This window comes from Cygnus olor, chromosome 17 (genome assembly GCF_009769625.2).
Source record: "Cygnus olor isolate bCygOlo1 chromosome 17, bCygOlo1.pri.v2, whole genome shotgun sequence".
Lineage (NCBI taxonomy): Eukaryota > Metazoa > Chordata > Aves > Anseriformes > Anatidae > Cygnus > Cygnus olor.
Window position 1 is genome coordinate 5,217,969 of NC_049185.1, and position 20,076 is coordinate 5,238,044.

At 46.7% G+C, this 20,076-nt stretch overlaps 1 protein-coding gene across 10 annotated transcripts in view; it reads left to right on the forward strand.

Annotated features, from left to right (window-relative positions):
• The window catches only part of GGT1 (gamma-glutamyltransferase 1), a 66,027-nt gene extending 46,790 nt beyond the window's left edge, over positions 1–19,237 (forward strand). For 6 of the 10 annotated variants that reach the window (XM_040577670.1, XM_040577668.1, XM_040577667.1 and 3 more), the window contains 13 exons: positions 8,385–8,552; positions 9,191–9,318; positions 9,557–9,646; positions 9,905–10,097; positions 10,980–11,137; positions 12,178–12,327; positions 12,828–12,964; positions 13,830–14,017; positions 14,837–14,964; positions 15,825–15,937; positions 17,021–17,134; positions 18,009–18,194; positions 18,283–19,236. In XM_040577670.1, the coding sequence (XP_040433604.1) occupies positions 8,385–8,552; positions 9,191–9,318; positions 9,557–9,646; positions 9,905–10,097; positions 10,980–11,137; positions 12,178–12,327; positions 12,828–12,964; positions 13,830–14,017; positions 14,837–14,964; positions 15,825–15,937; positions 17,021–17,134; positions 18,009–18,152 (1,711 nt within the window). In that variant the 3' untranslated portion in view covers positions 18,153–18,194; positions 18,283–19,236. Of the gene's footprint in view, positions 1–6,963; positions 7,166–8,384; positions 8,553–9,190; positions 9,319–9,556; positions 9,647–9,904; positions 10,098–10,979; positions 11,138–12,177; positions 12,328–12,827; positions 12,965–13,829; positions 14,018–14,836; positions 14,965–15,824; positions 15,938–17,020; positions 17,135–18,008 lie in introns of those variants that run through there. The other 4 variants (XM_040577666.1, XM_040577673.1, XM_040577663.1 and 1 more) reach the window with 4 other exon arrangements.
• The last annotated feature ends 839 nt before the right edge of the window (positions 19,238–20,076 follow it).

Here is a 20,076-nt window from a genome sequence, read left to right on the forward strand (position 1 = left end):
GTGTTACTAGCTGAATATGGCCTGGACTCTGAATGTGTACTTCAGGCTGGCCAATAGAAACAGCAGATGCGTCAAATCCTGAGCCTTCAGAATATTTCCTGTGACAGTACCTGCTTTCCAGAAAGCTTCCATTTTTGCTTAGGATCTCTTAGACAATAGTTGAAGAGACCTGTCCTCTTGATGCAATGTCTTGAAAGAGGTATTTGAAAGTCCTCTTTGAAAGACAAGCACAGACGAACTCCTTTTCAAACATCTCAGGGCTGGAATGGTCATGTTTTGTAACTGTAATTTTACCAAATGTGAATGCTAAACAGAACTCCATTTTGTTGCTATTACAGGAAAGGAGATGTAGTTTTAAGCAGAGGAGGTATGGCTTATGTTCCCAAAACTCTTGGAGCTAGAACAAACTTTGTTAATGATTCATTGTAGTAGAGACACCATCATTTTGACATAAGTAAAGATCCAGTATATCAAAGGTTGGAGTGGGGCAAAGGGAACAGTCAGGTTTGGAACTGAGACATTAACCACTTGATTGATCATAGTAGATCAAAAGATAGCATCTAGCAGTGCTGACTGGCATTCAGGCAGACTTTGCTTCCTCCAGTATTTGCAGGACAGCCTGCTGGCTAAAAGTCAGGCTTAGGACATGGCTTGGATCCTTGCTGTGCCCAAGTTTCAGCCAAGCTGTGATTAGCCTGTGCTGCGTTCTGGATGGGTGTTCAACTCCTGTGTTCAAAGCTGGCTCTGAAGTTTCTAGCAAGCCATTGCCAGAGGGTGCTGCTATGGGAACAGGGGTGGTAGAACAGGCATGGCATCTTCTCTTTGCAGCTGGAGCGCTAATCTGAACTAAAGCTGATGGCAGTTTAAGGTAGTGTGTAGCTCTGATTGCTGAGGAACAGATACATGAGCTGATCAGGTGCCCCTACACTGCAGTGGGTCAATCCCACTTGACAAAGGATAGTCCCACCAAATGTAATCACAACCAAATCTGTCTGGGTTTAAGCTGCAAGCTACAGATGCACTTGAATTAGTGACTATGAACCACAAGGGTGCCATTTGGTTGGGCAAGAGGGGCGTGAGGGTACATGACCACATAGAGATGGGAGCACTTTTGTACTTAAGGCGACCACATACTTGTTCAGTTTCTTTAATCAGAACTTAAGAGCTAGCAATGAGGTGTGGGAATACTCACATTTGCACCATGTGGTAACTGAATCCAAGAATGAAGAATGATTCTGCTGGTGATACACAACATTTGTGAGTGCTAAAATATGCATGTTGGTATGGTTTCTTGACTCTTCACCTAGTCAATGATTACTTAAGCATTCCTCTTGTACTGTGAATTCAATAGTAATGAGTTTCAATGAGTTAATCTCCATGAGCAGACCTGTACAAATATCAAGTAGTATGATAAGCTTTGGAGAGCTTTTAAGGAAAGATAAGTGGTTACTGCTAGTGCTGCAAGAACATACTGACCCTAGAAAGGAGTTCACTGCTAGAGAAAGGATATTCGAAGGATATCAGTAAATAAAGATCTGTGTGAAAGGACAGGACGGACTTGCAAATACTCTAAAGAGGTAAGAGGGAATTAGAAATGACATGCATTAAGCCATTACCCTTGGCCTTGAAGTGCTGTGTGGGATTTCTTAGGGAACAGAACATGGAACAGTGTGATTTTTTTTTTTTTTTTAATATATCAGATGAAAATTTGTGAAGAGAGAATAGGACCTGACTACTCAGTCTGAACCAGTCCAGGTCTAATATACAGCTTCTAGTTTAATGCGAAGAAGAGCATCTGAAAAGATCTTTTGCAACCGGTGAGAGAATAAAACTTTTAATAAAACATTTTAATTTTAAATTGGGGGTGAGTTTAACAGTGATGTTCTGAATGAGTTTATAAAACTTTATTTTAATAACATGCATTTTTGAGATTGAACTTGCCAGTCCTGGATTTCTGGGAGCTCTCCAATTAGAAAACACTGTGAAAACCATGTGAAACGGGTTATTTTGCATTTATTCCACCTTTCTGCCTTTTTCACTTCATAGTTCATGCTGAAGTGTTTTAAAATTAAAAAAAAAAAAAAAGTTGGACTTAAAGCTGATATTTCTGCAGGAAAACATTAAAGATTTTTTTTGAAAAAGTTGCTTCAGGAGGAAATTTTCTCCTCATTGAATTCTGAGTTTAGATTGGATAGAATATTACATGTCATTAGGCTTCAGAAAACCTGATTTCTGTGGAGGAGTTGCAAATCTTGATTACAATGGCTCTCTTTGTGAACTGCATACCTGAAAACTAGCTGGAACAGTCTGCTTTTTTAGGGAGCTTTTCACTCTGTTCTGTTCCAGGTGGATTGCCTCTGGCTTGACATCATACCTTTACATAGGGACCTCTGGTCTGACACCTTTCTCCCTAAAAATGTACCCACATGCATATGAGCCCTCAATGCCATGTTTCCTGAAGAGAATGCTAAAGACGTACCCAGTGTTGGAGGGGAGGGAGGCAGCAAGCCCTACAGGATGCAGGTAGTGGGCTGGGGACTGACATGGAGCTGTTAGCTCTGCGGAAGGCTGTGTTGAGTGGGGCTGTTGCGTTTCTCTGGTGGGGAAGAAGCATAGGCTCAGCACTCGGGGACTGCTCTGTCCCCTTGCTCCAGGAGGGACCAGTGCCTAGGTCTGAATTTGGAAGTCTTTTTGAGCTTCTTCATGGCTTGGCTGAACTTTGTTTTAGTTCCCTTATTGCTTGTGGAGATGAAGACTGCGTAAGACTTCAACTTAAATATCTCATGATGGATAAGTACAAAAACTTAATAGTTTTAAGTTCCAGCCTAATGCCAAAGCAGAATTCCTGTCTCATTCTGTGGCCAAAAATGGACTGATTTAAAAATCTGTTTGTTTTGAATTCCAGCTACGTCAATATTTTAGTCATAGTTCTCTGCAGAAATCTGTGTAAGACTTGGTTCAGGAATGATTTTCTTAGGAAGGAGAGGTAGTTGTTGATGACTTGTTTGAAGTCTCTAGATGGCATTGTGTGAACAAAGTAGAAACAGTTATGGAAAAATGCCTGCCAGTCACCATGAAGATCGGTACCTGATAGATCTCTGCTTGTCCGTCTGCCTGTATGGTTGGTTGGAGAACCAGAGTCCCGATCAGAGGCATTCTGGTGGCAGCTACACTAAGTCAAAAGGCTTAAGGGAGAAAATTATTTAGCACGTGAACATGTAGATCAGAATCTCAGCTGGCATAAATTTGTGTCTTATTTCAGTAACTGCTGGGCAAGGCTGCGTAGGGAGGTTTATGTGGGAAAGTCAGACCTCTGTGTTTGAGTGCAGGACAGAAGGCACAGGGAAACAAACCCTTTTCTTTTGGGACAGTTCTCAAAAGAATAGTGCTTAGAAGTTTGTCTGTCCTAATAAAGCTTTAGAAGAGCAGGAGTAAACATGATCGCTAACAAAGTCAACAAAGCTCTCTGCCATTTGGGCTCTGCAACGCTGTCAGTACAGCCTGTACCAGCTTGCGCACCGCTACTTTGGGACTATTTGCAGTGAGATTCAAAGACCCCATTGCAATCACAGAGATCTAACCTGGTAGGCAGGAGGCAAATCTGATGTTACAACTGCATTTGTAATTTTTACACAGCCCTCATTGTGTAAGGTGTTTGTCCCCTGGCCTTTGGGTAATGATGCCATATATTAACCTTCCAGGATGTAAGTCCTGTGGATTGTGTAATGAAGGAGCGGCTAATGGGGAACGGGCAACCTAAGCTTCAGATTTGTGTTGGTTTGGTTCTAGTTTTCTTCAGTGCAAGCCCTCTTGGAGTAAATAACCCCAGCTAATTAGCTGCTCAGAGGCTGGGAGTCTGGATAATGCTGCAAATGAAAACAGATCTTGCTGGCCGTTGTCCTTACTGACAGCTGAGGGAATGTGTGGCTAGCACAGTTATACGTGAGGATTTAAACTGTCATCTGGCTAATTGGGTGTGAACACGGACTCTTGGCGCCAAGAATTCTCACAGATGAAGAAATAATTTGCTTTGTTTGCTGTACCACTTCTCAGCAAGCTGCCAGTGAGAAAGGAAAGCAAGGTGCTAACTGGGGACCCAGCAGCAGCTTGGTGGTTGGTGAGAAATGCTTGTCCTGTCTGATTTCTGAAGCCTGGCCCTGGGGCAGGCTGCTGGGAGCAGCCCTAGGAAATACCTGTGAAAACAGGACTTTGGAGGAAGGTGGGATGTGCACACCTGATCCTGAAGCACGGTGTCAGCACAGGTAGCTGTCATATGGTCTCTTACACACTTCACATGGCTCCACCTATGTGATCGGCTGTGGGCACGCTCCTTAGGTCGTCATTAATCAGTAATGGGACTTCTGTGTGAACAGCCTTGGGACCTCTGCTATCAGCCTGGGCCTGCTCTCTCAGGGCCTGTGCTGGGTTATGCTCCTGTGGGCCCTGGGGCCGTCCTGTGGCCCCAGAAGTCACTGACGGTTGACTCTACACAGCAATAGAGCGCGAGAGCAGTATTTCAGCTCTGTTATTAATACCTGTTTAAATACGGTAATGTTATTGATAGGGATTGGACTTTGGGTTTTAGCAGAGGAGCATAGCCCGTGTCCTGTGATTCATGGATGTTTAACGTATCCTTGCATAACGTGTGCTGCCTGAGGAAGGCAGGGGCAGATGTCTCAAAGCTGATGGCCAAGTGTTGGCTACTGGACTAGAGGTGGGAGGATGAGGAACTCGTAGGAGTGGGTGTGGAGGTATGCAGACGCTGCAAGATGGTTTTTAAGCAGAAGTCTGCTTGGTTAAAGTTTGTGGTTAAAGTTTTAGGAAATGTCAGAGGATGCTTTTTGTACTACTTCATTCAATAACAAGGCCTGACTGTACCTGGATTCCTTTGTCATCCTCTGGTATCCCATTCTTTTCTCTTCTCTGCTTTCTGGCCTGGCACCCCTCCTCTCTGTCTTTCAGTTCTCCTGGGGCTTTCCATGACCATGGCAGGTTCCTCATCTCTACAGCATGCCCAGCCCTCTTGGCAGAGCTGCTCAGACCCTGTGACCCCTGCCTGATACTAATTAGCCTGTTGCACTGGGGCTCTTTTAATTCAAAAACTGTCATATTTAAATAAACCTGTGAAAACTGACTTATCTACAGTTCAGTGGGGTTACTCATACAGGTGTAACTCTCCTGCTTGCTGGTACTCCCCCTCTCCCGGTATAAATCAAGCCAGACTCTGAGGATTCGTTTTAAATTTCGTGTCTAGGACTGGGTCTTGGACCTTTATGACACTGAGGAGTAACCATACTGCTTTTAATGTCCTTATAGTCTCTCCCCCGGATGGCTGCTGCTGCTGCTGAGCAGCGCAGTGTGACCAAAGTGCTAGCTGAGCTTCTAAAGAGCTGGATTTGGCAGTGATCTGCAGGTTAAAACCAGCCTCAGCGGACAATGGTCAGGGGAGCCAGCTCAGGTGGTGGCACACAGCTGCTGCTCCACTCCCAGCAATAAATTATAGCTGTGGCTCCACTTCAGAGCTGAGGCTCAAAAGGAGCATTGGTGCGAAAACCCAGCTGTTCCTGTGATGTGCCTGCATGGGGCAACTTTTTTAGAGGTGGGTCAGAGCAGGGATGTCTGCAGGCTCCTCATCTGTCGCCTGATTGCTGTACGGCAAACAAAACGCCTCTTTGGCACTCTGCTGTGCCGCAGCTAGGAGGGTGGGATGGGCTGTGCAAGGGATGCTTCCCACTAGGGTCAGGCCTGAAGTAGGTCAAGGAGCTTATGGGAATTGAGCTGGCAGTTAAGGTGGAGAGAATTATTCTCATCTGAGTTTGCTCTCTGTGCTGTTGCAGAAGGGAAGGCTGCAGGTCTTTCTCATACACCTGTGCCTTCTCTAGCAGGATCGATCTGACAGCTTGCACAGATGCACCTTTATGAAGAGCATCCACTTTTTCTGGCCCTGCTTCCATCCCAGCCTGGAGGGTGACGTGGGACCCAATGCAGTGCCCAGCAATTGGTGGCTCTTATTCAGGGCAGTCTTTGTGCTTGTTCCTGCCCCCAGCGGTGCGTGTGTTATCCTCACCCCAGGGGCTGGCAGGCAGGCAGAGCTGCGCCTGAGGCTGAGGGCCCCTGTCCAGGTCTGTGCACTCACCCAGCAGCTGGGCACTCAGCGTTCAGCTCTGTGGAACTGGGAGATGCTCGTGAGTGTCATCCAAATCCCGAGAGGAGGTGAAAGAGAGAGCAGAGGTACCATCTGATGTTTCCCCTTCTCTCTTGCTCTCAGAATAATTTGCGTGACGAGGCAGAAAAATCTTTACAGGAGCCCAGCAGTGAGGCAGGCAGCCCCAGAGGAGAACCACACAGCCCAAGCCAGGAGCCTATGGGTTAACACGCAGCACCGGGCTTGGGTCACCCCAGGCTTGAGGAGCAGCCCAGATGAAACAAAGTACCTCCTGCCTAGCTGGGGCGCAGATAAAAGATCCCATGGCATTTCTTGTGAAGCCTGGAGGAGACTGCCAGTGCTGAAGCCGAACTCTCTCTGCCAACAAACAAAACTGTCTTTAAACTCCAAGGCTGTGTGTGAGCTATTGTTGGGGACACAATGGCTTCTCTGTTTCCCTGCACAGTCACTGGTCTGCAAACACACCACTAGTCTCTTTTAAAAGTAGTTGAGTGTAAATTAAGTTCTGAACCAGGAAAGAGGTTTCATCCATTTACTTTTCCCTGCCCTTGTTTTGACGTTTGTTGACAGAACAGCACATACAGTAGATTTACACCCTGGTTTGAGTTGCCTTAATTGGGGGTGGACATCTTTTGTGCTGTCTGGGACTCACAGACACAGGGCTTGGATAACAAGTGGGTACATACCTCCTTTTTAAAATAACAGGAGTGGGGGTAAGGCTGTGCTGAGGGGCAGTGCTTGCTAATCTCCTCCCTCGGAGGAGTGTTTCAGTTTGGCTGGCCTGGCCTGTTTCCTCTAGTTAGGTCAGCATTGGCACACTCTCTGCTTCCTAATTCTGTGCATGCTGCTGCTGCAAGGCACCAAATGCTGCTCTGACTGCTGGAGGTTGCGCTACCTGGGGCTGTTGAACATCCACAGAGGGTGGGGTTGGTGGATCCTATCTTCACTCGCAGTGCCATGGATTGGTTTGTCTCTGAGGAAAGCAGACGCTTCAGTAAGGTAAAGGGTATCTTGACTATTGCACAAGTATAGTAGTCACGGTGAAAAGCCAAACCTGCGCTACGCAGGGGGAGGTTGGTTCCTGAAGCTGATACGATGAATTTAGGTCTTTTTGATGGAACAATTCTGTAATGGGAAAGAAAATGGGTCAAAGAGTAGCTGTTCAAGCTGTATTTCATGAACTGTCAGTCCTAGTGAGATATCACTGACTTTCCATTCCCTCAATAGCTCTTGACTTAGCTTGGTGTGTGTCTGGAATACACTTGCTGCAGATCGTCTCTGTGAGCTATTCTCACCCACCAATGAAGTGCAACCCTGTGCACCCCACGAGCAACTTTCTGCAGGAGGGGGAAGCGTGGAGAAATAGGAACTGGCCGTCACCTTCTAGAAGTGGCAGGCTTATTGGAAAGGCACTCTGGCCAAGGACCCTGAGCAGAAGTGGGTGCTGTGCTCATGCTGGGGCGCACCAAATAGAGGCTTGTTAGTGACAAAGATGTGTATTGTACTGGTTAGTGGTAACCTCCTGGACAGGGAGGGACTCCTTCAAAGCCATGGCATTTAAAAGCAGGTAATATGAAGTTAAAGCTCTGAATTTTTCCACTGAAGATGATGCGAGTCATAACTAACACCAGTTATGTTCTGCTCATCTGACCTATGTAACTGCTGTTATTTTGGGGTGTGAAAGATAAGATGTGTATCTTATATATAGATATCACCCAGGTGATAGCTGCTGGCTTGGGGCCTTTTCACTGCGGGGACTATAGCACTTCAGAGCTGTTACCAAAGGGCTTCCAGGAGTCTGTAGGATCCCCATGCTTCCCAACAGAGAAACAACTTAAATATTTGCTGATAGCTAAAATCCTCAGAGAATAAAGTCACAGAGCAAATAGTTCTCCTGTTGCCATTGAAAGGCAATGACAGCAGGACGTTCACTTCCTCATCTTCTAGAAGATCCCCTCCCCTCTTGATAGTCAGTTTCACTTCAAAGCAGGACTTCGCCCTAATGGAACTGTCAAGGCCAGAATTGGGCTCACCTCTCCTGGTTGCTCCTTGTAAAACTGCCCTTCCATGTGCAGAGCTGTCAGCTGCCAGGGAGAGAGGGGAAATGGTGGATATGAAAGAAGATAGGTGAAAAGACTCCTCTTGTGCCTGATCATCTGTTCCCTAGTGCCCACATACCCCAGAAGCAGCAGGTTGATGATCCTGTCTCTTCCCACAGAAAGATGAAGAAGTGCTATGTGGTGGCTCTAGTCCTGACTGCAGTCCTACTGGGGCTCATCTTGTTCCTGGGACTCTTCTTCGGACTGCGCTCTGACTCAGAAGACAAGCACACCTATAAGAGGGCGGCTGTGGCTACGGACGCTGGGCAGTGCTCAATAATTGGAAGGTACCCACTAATTCTGCTGTGACTCTTGTTATCGCTGACAGCTCTTGCACAAGACAAAACTGTTCTGTTCTGTTTTCCTGGTGTGCAGGTGCAACCCTGGCAGCTGCACAGCACAGATGCTCTCATCTCCCTGTAGAACGAGGAGGTTGTAACAAAACCTGGGCTCTCACCATGCCCAAACAATGTTACTGCAGTCACTCAAAGATAGTACAGTAGACAAAGATTCCCTAGGCACAGAAACTACAGGAATGAGAGATGCTTTTCAAGCTTTTCTTAAAATACATTTATCAAGCTGTTCTCCAGTTCCAGATGCAAGTGATGCAGATTTCAGTCTCCTTAGAGTTGTCTTTTCTGAAGTAATGAGTTGTGGCTGGGATGTCAGCCTCCCCCATGTATTTTGACACACCTTGCTATCTTCAAGCTAGTTTGCATGTCTCTCTAATGAGGGGTGATCTGGTCTGTACCCAGACCATTAGGATCTCTTCCCTATGGAGACAGAAGCTCAAACTTCCTATTCCTGGGAACCTTTAGACCAGGTGTGGATGAAAGTTCCTTAGAGAGAGTCTGTAATATCTTCTCTGATGAGCTGACTGATGAGTAACATGTCACCATAAGATGCCTTCTCTTCTGCTGCACAGGGACATCCTTCAGCAAGGTGGATCTGCAGTGGATTCTGCAATTGCAGCTCTGCTCTGCGTGGGACTCATGAACGCTCACAGCATGGGCATTGGAGGGGGACTGTTCTTTACCATCTACAACAGCACAGGTAAGGAACAAGGCCGTACATATCTAGAACAGGTCCACCCCCTATCTAAAGCATAGAGGGGTGATTTATGCTACCTTAGTCAAGGTAAGAGGCTGATTCTCCTAGTCTCTGGAGGACCATGCTGTCCTCAAAATATCTGCCAAGAAACTGGTTCCCAGTGATCAGACTTATTCAGCACAGACCATGCCTGGGTGCTGAGTTCAGAGCTAATCACCTTCCTTCCTTTCTGTCTTTAAAGGAAAAGTGGAAATCATTAATGCAAGAGAGGTGGCTCCAAAAGGAGCCTCGGAGGCCATGTTTGGGAACGACACACAGCTCTCTCTGAAAGGTATGGCAAAGGCTATTTCACTGCTCTGGGGGTCCACACAGCTCCAACATTAGCTGCTACTGATCTCTCTGGATAAAGAACATTTTTTATGGTTATGTTCTTGTATATCTACAGAATTTCTCACCTGCGTCTTGCCAAAAATGTCCTCTACGCAGTCTTTTAAAGGCCAACAGATAAGCCCAGCTCTACCTCCTACTCCATTAATTGCTTTTTTTTTTTCTTGCTTTGCTAAACTAATACATTCTTTGTCTGCTCCAGGAGGATTGTCTATCGCTGTTCCAGGAGAAATCCGTGGCTATGAACTGGCTCACAAACGTCATGGCAGGCTGGCGTGGAAAGACCTGTTTATGCCTAGTGTCAAGTTGGCAAGAGAAGGATTCCCTATTGGGAAAGGCCTTGCAGCAGCCATCAAATCAAGAGAGAAGTCAATTGAAAGCAACCCCTCGCTGTGGTAGGTAGAGAAGTCTCACTGTGGCAGGTAGAACAGTTGCAGAGCTGTGCAGAGAAATTTGGGGTTACTGTATCCTAGCTGAAGAATCTCTGTGTTTGTATAATATAGTGTCTGTGAGCCTGTGCCTGCCCTGCAGTGACTGTACTCACTGCACCTGCTGATGTTGCAGCTCCCTGAAGGTGTTAAATCATGTGGCCAATTTTGGGGTGTTCAGTCCTGGCTTTTAAAGGGAGATAAATTCTGCTCTTAAAGTCCATTTGTCTGAGCAGAGATGGAGCTGAAGTATATGCTGGGATGCATGCTTAATCTTTTCTTTTCCTGCCAGCTGCAGGTTTGTTTGCAATCCAAATGGGATGTACAGCCTGGGCTCCTGTACTTCCATCTGGCAGGTCCACAGCATCACATCCATGATCCCTGATGAGGGAGCTAGAAAGGGACCTGTCTACTTGAAAGTGCTCTGACTGTCAGGAATCAAAATGCGTTCTCCTGGACTCACTGGAAGCTTTGAGCCTTTTAGCTTCATAGTCTGTGCTCTGAAACTGAACTGCTTGAGTTCAAGGACTATGGTCCCTCGTGGGCATCTTGAGGCAGTTAACCCCATGGGCAGGTAGGAAGGGTGGCCTGCCTTGGTGACAAAGATTGACACTCCCTCCAATAGGCTTCACCGAACAAATTTTGAGCAATGCGGAATCCCAGGTCAGAAAACCACTGTTCAGTTTTATGTCCTGATGCAAGGACCCCTGGGGCATGGCTCAGGCAGTTCCTCTTCTCTCCACGAAGGCACTAGCATGAGCAGTCGAATACTGTGTCAGCTGATACAGCTACACGTAGTTTTGAACTTGTCTCTCGGATCTGATCTTCTCAATCTTCTTTCTCCGTTAGCGAAGTATTCTGCAGAGGAGGGAAAATTCTGCATGAGGGTGATATCGTCAAGATGCCTAAACTAGCCGACACATATGAGACTATAGCCAATGAAGGAGCAGATGCCTTTTACACAGGAAGCCTGGCAAAACAGATCATCGCTGACATCCAGAGTGTAGGTGAGAAACAGGACATCTGTTCAAAATAGCGTGAGTGCCTGACTGCTGCAGCTCAGCATCCAGGGAGGAGCTGGTGACCTGCAGAAGCCTTGGAAGCAGGTCAGGCCTGCTGCCTGAAGTGCCACCTGTGAGACCTGTGGCAACAGGAGGCACAAGAGAAGCTGTTAGTACTTTAATGGATGTGTTTGAAACTCAATCAGAAATGGGTGGTAGATACTGTACGTTTTTGCACCATGTAGTCTAGCAAGTCTATGCATTCCTGGGCATCGCATAGTAGATACATGCTGTTTACAGAGCCTAAATCCAGCAAGTCACCATCCCTGGCGGGTTGTTTAAGAAAAGGCTGGATGTGATACTTAGGGACATGGTTTAGTGGGTGATACTAGTGGTAGGGGGATGGTTGGACCAGATGATCTTGGAGGTCTTTTCCAACCTTAATTATTCTATGATTCTATAAGTTTATACCTGAAACAATACATACATGGTCCTGTAAACTCTCAAGTTATTTAATCTCTCAAGGCCACTAGATGGTGGTAGTATCCTATCCTTGCTATCTAGCATTGGCTGGCTTCGGTGAAACTCATGTGTATAAGTAATTTCCTGGTTTTATTTGTGATGATTAATTACTGTCTTCCCCTTTCTGATAAGAAAGGCAATGGAATGTACCTGTTATTCTGCTTGTGGGGTAGCACAAAGCATCTGCACCCAAAAGCTGCATCCTCCCCCTGTAAAGAGGGTTCTTAAGGACATTTTGTTCCCTGACGTTGCTGGTGTCCTTTGTAGAAATAGATGGATCACCAGATTTTTGGCTGCTGTAAATCAGTCCAACTTCAAGCTTAGACTATCTGAGCCTCGGCTGGATCTATCAAGGAATAAATCTATCTCCTGTGCATCTATCTTTGCTCCCTTTTACCTTGCAACTTTTTTGGTTTGTCCGTGTTCCCTCTTGACCTCACTGTGATGCCTGGTGATAAGAGTATGACCTCTTCTTCCCACCAGAGATCACAAACCCACATCTATAGTTTCCTTCTCTGTTCCAGGGGGGATTGTCTCAATGGATGACCTGCGGGACTACAATGCAACAGTGATTGAAGATCCCATACAGGTTACGCTTGGGGAGTTTACCCTCTACACGCCTAGTGCCCCCCTGAGTGGCCCAGTGCTAGCCCTCATTTTCAACATACTGAAAGGTGAGAGTGCCACTGAGCAGTGCCCTACTGGCAGCAGGAGCTGGGAGAGTTCCAAAGACAACTGCTCTTTTGGTTTTGGGAGCTGGGTCTCAATAGCCCTCTAGCAGATAGGTCTGAGACCCCAGAAAGGATCAGAGGTGTGGAAACATTCCTTGTCTGCTGTAAACTCAGGGACATCGCCTTCCTACCTGAAACAGAAGTGCAAGAGGAAAAATATGCTTCTGAATGGGGCACTTCCCAGGTACCTGAGTGGGTGGAAATGAACTTGTACTTGCGGCTTCTTTAGAAAACATCTCCCCAAATACAAATCCTGCTGATGCCTCCCACAGTGCTCAAAACTACTAGAGCTCTTGTGTCCTCCATGCAGAGGTTAGGACAGTGCAGTGACTGCATCTCTGTAGAGTCGCAGTTTCAAGATGATCCCATATAACAGTTCTATTAGCAGCCTGTTGACCGTGTACTTTGCTTTGTGTTCACAATGGTTTGTCTTCTGTTGCCAGGATATAATTTCTCTGCTGACAGCATCAAAACTGTGGAGAAGAAAGGTCTGACTTACCACCGCATTGTGGAGGCCTTTCGCTTTGCCTACGCCAAGAGGACTTTACTGGGAGATCCAAAATTTGTCAACATTACAGAGGTACCTGGCAAAAGCCTTTCCTTTCTGCAACACCCAGGCTACTGGAACATGGCTTTTTGGTTTTGGGTGACTAAATATTGTCAGGGATGCTCTGCACCACCTGCTATTGACAGGCACTGAAATATCTCTGAATCAAAATGGGAAGTCCTTATGCGACTCATGGCTGAGCTGTGAGGGATATAAATGGAGGAAACCTTCCTGCTATTAGGAAAAGCAAAATCCTCAATTGACCAGGAGCATTTGAGTATATTTAGGGCTAACCCTCCCAGTTTTCATAGTCTTTGGAGTCTGATTGACTAGATGATACTCCCAGCACCCTTGTGTCTCTCTAGCCACAGTCCTACCTATAGTAAATGGACCTACGGATAAGAAGGGGTGAGGCAGGAAACCTGCTTTTTCCAACTTCACACTTTGTGCTTTTACTTCTGTGATTCTCCAAAAGCAGCAGGATCTGAGCACAGCCCAGCTTGATGGACACAAATTTGCAACTTACCGAGCAATGATCAGAGCTTGCCTTGGTCTAGTCCTCTCAACCTGACCCCTCTTCTCTCATCTCTGAAGCAAGTGTAACAGTGCTTGCCTACAATCTTGCTACATCTTACAGCAGTGTTGAGGACAGCTTTCCATAGATCTACAGTAATGGATGCTGATTAACTTCCCACATAAAGGGGCACGTTGTACAGCTTCTTCCATGACTCTTTGGTACAATGTCCATCTTTCAAGAAGGAGGAAAACCCCTGCTGGAAAAATATAGCCTCACTGCTGGGATTTGCCACTCTTCTGTGGTCTGAAGTGTTGGATATCAGCCTCATACATGTCTCTTAAACTTAATCTGCTGAGTAACTGCATTGGATTTCTCTGACAGGCAATCAGAAACATGACGTCCGAGTTCTTTGCTGATAGTCTCCGAAGAAAAATCACAGACAACACTTCCCATCCAGTTGACTACTACGAGCCAGTATATTACACTCCAGATACTGCCGGTACATCCCACCTCTCCATTGTGGCTGATGATGGCAGTGCTGTGTCCGCCACCAGCACCATCAACCAATAGTATGAGCTCAGACATTACTTCTGTGTAGGCCTCTGCCATCTTCCTAGTGGTGGTTCTGTGGTTGGTATAAAACATCGCTGTCATCTCCATAGCGGGGCTGTGATGGGTAGCACTGTTGATGGGCACTTCTGCTAAGCTTACAGGTCAGTTCTTAATGCTGAGACTTGTGTAGTTGGGTCAGAGGACAGGATATGTGAAGTGGGGTCCTCTGTCATATTGTGTTCACCCACAAAGGAAATATCCACTGCATCTGGATTTTCTCATAAGCAGTGGTATCACCGCAGGCTCTGATTTCCCAGGCATCTGGAAGGAATTTGAGCTAATGCAGCTGGTCTGAAAGCACAGTATTTGTCTAGAGTGCTGTCAGGAAGAGCTGTGTTCTGCGTACACGGCCTGAAGCTGGGGGAGGGTGGGAGGTTCTTTCTGTACACAGAAAATGTCACTCGACACATCTAAGCAAAACCCCAACCATTTCCAAAGGTGACAGTCTTTGAACTACACTGCCTCTGAATGGAGTGCAGTACTGCCCAGTTGGAAGGGGATTAATTGTATTTTGCTGCTGTGCTGTTCCTCCCCTCAAGGTCCTTGCAGGGGAGCTATACAGCAGGATGCTGGGCTGCCTTTCCTCTTTGTGTAGCTGTGTGCTCACGGTATAAACTGCTTCCTTCCTCCAAGGGGTGACAGAATGTTCTTTGCAACACAAGGGAGTGGAGAGTTACCCCCATTAAATTCCAGTTTTCACATTGCAGTAATTCACCTGAAGCTTGTCCTGGATTTCCTCTGATCTTCACGTGTCTGTGCTGACTTGTTTTGTCTAGCTTTGGCTCTGATGTACGATCCAACGTGAGTGGAATCATATATAATGATGAGATGGATGACTTCAGCTCACCTTACATAATCAATGGATTTGGGATACCTCCTTCTCCAGCAAATTTCATAGCACCAGGTAGCTGTAAACTACCTTCCTGACTCCATCCTGTAGCTGTATCTTGCATACTAAGGCTGTGGTGTCTGCAAGGTAGGCTGCAGCATGTTTGAAATCAGCCACAGATCTGGGGCTTTCTGCAGAGAGTGGAGGTGAACACGAGGCACACGGCATCCCTGCCAAAAGTGCACTCCCAGCCTCCCCTGGTATACCCTGAAGGAGAGGCCCTCTGAAGAAAACCTCTTGGGCACGCTTCCTTCCAGCAACCAGAAATCCTTTTGCAGGGATCTCAGAGCATATCAAGTGAAATGACTTGGGGATATGAAAGATTTCTTTGAACTTACTTAAGAGGGAGGCGGCAGCAGCAGGAGCTGACTGCTAAGTGTTACACGGCACTGTCCAGCCTTCTCCCTGTGCTGTCTTGGGATCTGTAGGGCAGCTTCAGACAGACCCATTTCACGCACCTAACCAAGCACCCTGCCTGCTCCATCATTGCTTCCTGCAGAGCCATCTCATTGCCACAGAAGTGGGCTGGGGTTCTGTCACCCTCCTGTACCACCCTTTGGAGAGACAGGGGAGTGATAGTTCGGAAAGAGAGGTCCCACAGTTTAGGGGAGGCAGCTGCATGATGGACAACCCCAGCTGGGAGAGAACCATGGAGGCAGGCACCTTCAGCCTCTGCACAAAATACTAGGGTTATGCTTTGCATTGTGGTAGCAACAAGATGTGTACAGGGAACACTGGGATCCCCAAGGGATGAACAAGACCACCTTAGTCAGGAAGGTGGATATGAAGGCTCTGGGTTTAGACGTGGAGTGGGAGCCGACAGTCTGTAAGCTACAGGTGGAAAGCTGAGCCTCTGTTGCATCTGTCCCCGACAGGTAAACAGCCGATGTCCTCCATGTGCCCCTCCATCTTGGTGGACAAATCAAAAAAGGTCAGGATGGTGGTTGGTGCTTCTGGAGGAACAAAAATAACCACAGCAACAGCACTGGTATGTGATGATGTGGGCAATCTGTGGGCAAAGGTGAGGCAAAACAAAGTGGGGAGAGGTAGTGTTTGGGGTAAGGGGTTCATGCCTATGATATGACCATAGCCATGGCTCCCTGCTGCAGGCCTGGGGGCTGAAAGAAAGGTTCATGCCTGACTTTCTGAGGGCCAGGCCTTCAACCCTAACTCCTGCTTGCCAGAGCGACAAAGGGTCTCTCATTAAATTACTTCAGTGACTCTGGGTTTTTCCTTTGGCAAATTGTAGGAGATTTATGACAACCAACACTTGTAGGAGATTTATGACTTTGGTTTAGCTTTGACTTCTGAATTGCCATGAACTCTTTGCCTAGTTTAGAGTCATTCTCATCCAACCCCCAAACTTCAGGTGAAAGTCATGCGGAGAAGCTAAATAAGAACTTAGGCCAGGCATGGTATCATCTGACAGACAGGCTCTTTGTGACCTGCTGTGGCAGCCAGTCAAAGGCCCAGATAGACCAAAAATGACTGCAGGGGAAAGCAGTCCCCAGTGCCAGCACACACAGCCATTCAGGGCACCAGACTGCAGCCTGCTTTCTGGCTAAGGCAGGGGAGAAGGCTCTGAAACAACTGCTACAAGCAGTTTTCAAAGCCCTTCATCCTGAGGCTGTTTTCACTTGCCAGCAGCTCCAACCTGCAATTTAAGCAAATGGGGCTGAGCCAGGTTTATGGAAACTGGTTGCACAGTAGCAAGAAGCTGTAACTGTACGTTTGCACTGAGGTGACTGCTGTGTGTCTAAACAAGCCAGCATGGGCTTACTCACAGCAGGATAAATCCAGCTTGAGGATCTGATCCTTCTCCTATGTTCATTTTAGCCACTCTTGGTCTCTTTGTGTGGAATTCATCCTAAGCATATACAAGCTGACTTGCTGCAATGTACCTGTGTTTTTCTTAGCCAAGAGAGGGAGTGCTGGAAGCAGCAGGAATTAGAAATTACATATTTTATGTGCTCTAGTGAACATCATTCAGAAGTCTCTGCCTTTGTTGCTGCAAGGGCAAGGTCTCTTTGAAGGCAACTAACTAACATAAAGGCTTTTTTGCGACTCTTAGACGATCATCAATTCCATCTGGTTTGATTATGATGTGAAGAAAGCAGTGGAAGAGCCCAGAATTCATGATCAGCTGTTTCCCAATATCACGGAGCTTGAGCAGCAAATAGAGGAGGTTTGTCTGGCTTTAGGCGGGGTTGTATATGAGCTTTTTGTGTGGTGCTGGTGTCATAGTGTTGGGAAGGCATGTGTGTGTAGAAAATCATGATGCATTGCCAAATTTCCTAGGTGAGCAGTATTAAAGCTGGCACAAGTCCAGTACTGGGTCACAGTGAGCTGTTCAAAGTGTACTTTTAGTCTCAGTCATATGGTTTTAAGGCCTAATGCATTCAAGCATGAGCTACATCTGAAACTGAGGCTATATTTCTTCTTCCAGTTGTTGTTTGGCTCAAAGTACTTGCAAAACAGCAAGGATACTATTTTGCTTCAGGGCCTGAAGCATCCAAGCAGTCTAAATCTGGTGTCCCTCAGGAAACACATGCTACCTCCTCACAAATCCTAAAGTGCTGCCACAGAGCTAGCAAGGGAGAATGCACAGAGGGACCCAAGAACAGATGTGAAAATATTCTCACAGAAAAGGTCTCTGTGCAGCACTGTCAGTCTGAGAGCTGATGGCAGGATTTGCCTTGCCTTTGGGGATCCAGGAATTGGACTCGATGATCCTTATGGGTCCCTTCCAACTCAGATATTCTGTGAAATGTTGTTACTTCCAGCTGTCAGTCATTATATAAGTATCTGAGGCAGAATGCTCTTTGACCTGCAGTAGTACTGGTACCGCACACTCAACACCACGAATGCCACATATTCTCAATTCCACCTGAAAAGCAGTGCATCCCAGAAAGCAGAAGGAAGAAGAGGGACAGGGTGTAGTTTTAGGAAACATACCTAATACAGGCACTGTATGCTTGGGTAGTCATGGAGGATTCAGGTCAGAGACTACAGCACATGAGCAGTTTCTCCTGTTGTCCTCATGCACTTCTGCATTTCAGGGTATAGAAGAACAACTAAAGAAGAGAAAACACAATACCACACGAGTGACCAGCGGTGCGGTTGTGCAAGCCATTCTCAGAACAGATGATGGATGGGCTGCAGCCTCCGATTCCCGGAAGGGTGGCTTTCCTGCAGGCTACTGACCTGGTTCAGCTCCTTTTTTTCAGTGATCTAGTGACACTGAGGTGTGTCTGGGGGGAAGATCCTTTAGGTCTGCAACTCAGGGAGATCTCACAGGAAAGAGAACAAATTTGCCTGTGATTCTATTGACAGAGCTTGGACTGATGTTCTCAACAGCCATGACCGAAGTGCCTCATGCCACAGCAGTGTGCTGAGACAAATGTGTACCAGGACATGACCTCCTTGAAGAATCTGTTCTGCTTTGAAGAGTTTGATTCCTGCCTCCACCATCCCATGAAGTCAGATTGTGTACCTAGTTTCTGAAGAAGGTCCAGCTCACCCAAGCTGCAGGAAGTGTTTTGTTTGCACAGTTTCAGCTACCACAGTTTCAGTGTCCCTTTCACAGCTAGAGAAGAGATTTGTTTCTTGTTGAGTAGACAAATTCCAGGACCCTGGGAACTGGGTTTTCTAAGTTACAAACTAATCGATCTGTGCCACAGTGGTGAGCTCAGCTCTAGCCTGGGATAAGCCTTCACAAACTCACCACTCTTTCTTTTAACAAAAGATGTTTCTGCTTTTCACTTCAGTTGATTAATGGAGATGGATGGGTAACTTGGGAAGTGGCTTCAAACTTTCTTATATTTCTGTTGAGAAGGTCTAAAGGGAAGATACTACCTGTAAAACTCTGAGCACAACTAAAATAAATAAAAATGGAGCCACGTATTTTTCTTGTCTGCACAATTGATATTGCCAAAAGAGATGGTGAGAGTCGGCATGAAAGAAGCTCTTCAGAGATTTTTCTCTTTTGTTCACTCCTTTGATGAAGCTATGAATTTAAAAGAGGAAAAAAAGTATCCAAAACAAACTAATTTTTCTCCAGTTTTCTTCCTACCACATCATACTGCAGACCTGGAATACCAGAGTCTGTGTAAATCAACCCTCTGAAAAAGGGCACACTGCAGTTACTCATTTGAAGGTAAGTTGTAATTAATCAATGACCTCTCAGAAATCCATATCTGATACAGAACAGCTAACAGTGTCTGCACCTGTGCATGAGTGGATTTTGTACCGGGGAGCCCAGAACTGGACACAAAATCACAGAATTGAAGGGGTTGGAAGGGACCTCGAAAGATCATCGGGTCCAACCCCCCTGCCAAAGCAGGTTCCTTAGAGCAGGCTGCCCAGGTAGGCGTCCAGATGGGCCTTGAATATCTCCAGAGAAGGAGACTCCACAACCTCCCTGGGCAGCCTGTTCCAGTGCTCCATCACCCTCACTGTGAAGAAGTTATTTCGCATGTTGGTGCAGAACTTCCTGTGCTCTATCTTGTGGTCATTGCCCCTTGTCCTATCCCCACAAACCACTGAAAAGAGGTTGGCCAAATCCCTCTGTCTCCCACACCTCAGGTATTTATACACATTGATGAGATCCCCTCTCAGTCTTCTTTTTTCCAGGCTGAACAGACTCAGGTCTCTCAGCCTTTCTTCATAGGGAAGGTGCTCCAGGCCCCGTATCACCTTTGTGGCCCTCTGCTGGACTCTTTCCAGGAGATCCCCATCTTTTTTGTACCGGGGAGCCCAGAACTGGACACAGTACTCACACCAGGGCAGAGTAGAGGGGGAGGATCACCTCCCTTGACCTGCTGGCCACGCTCCTTTTAATGCATGCCAGGATCCCATTGGCCCTCTTGGCCACAAGAGCACACTGCTGGCTCATGGTCAACCTGTTCTCTACCAGGACCCCCAGGTCCTTCTCCTCAGAGCTCCTCTCCAGCAGGTCGTCCCCCAGCCTGTACTGATACGTCCAGTTGTTCCTTCCCAGGTGCAGGATTCTACACTTGCTCTCATTAAACCTCATTTGGTTTATTCCTGTCCATCTCTCCAGCCGGTCCAGGTCTCTCTGAATGGCAGCACAGCCTTCTGGCGTGTCAGCCACTCCTCCCAGCTTTG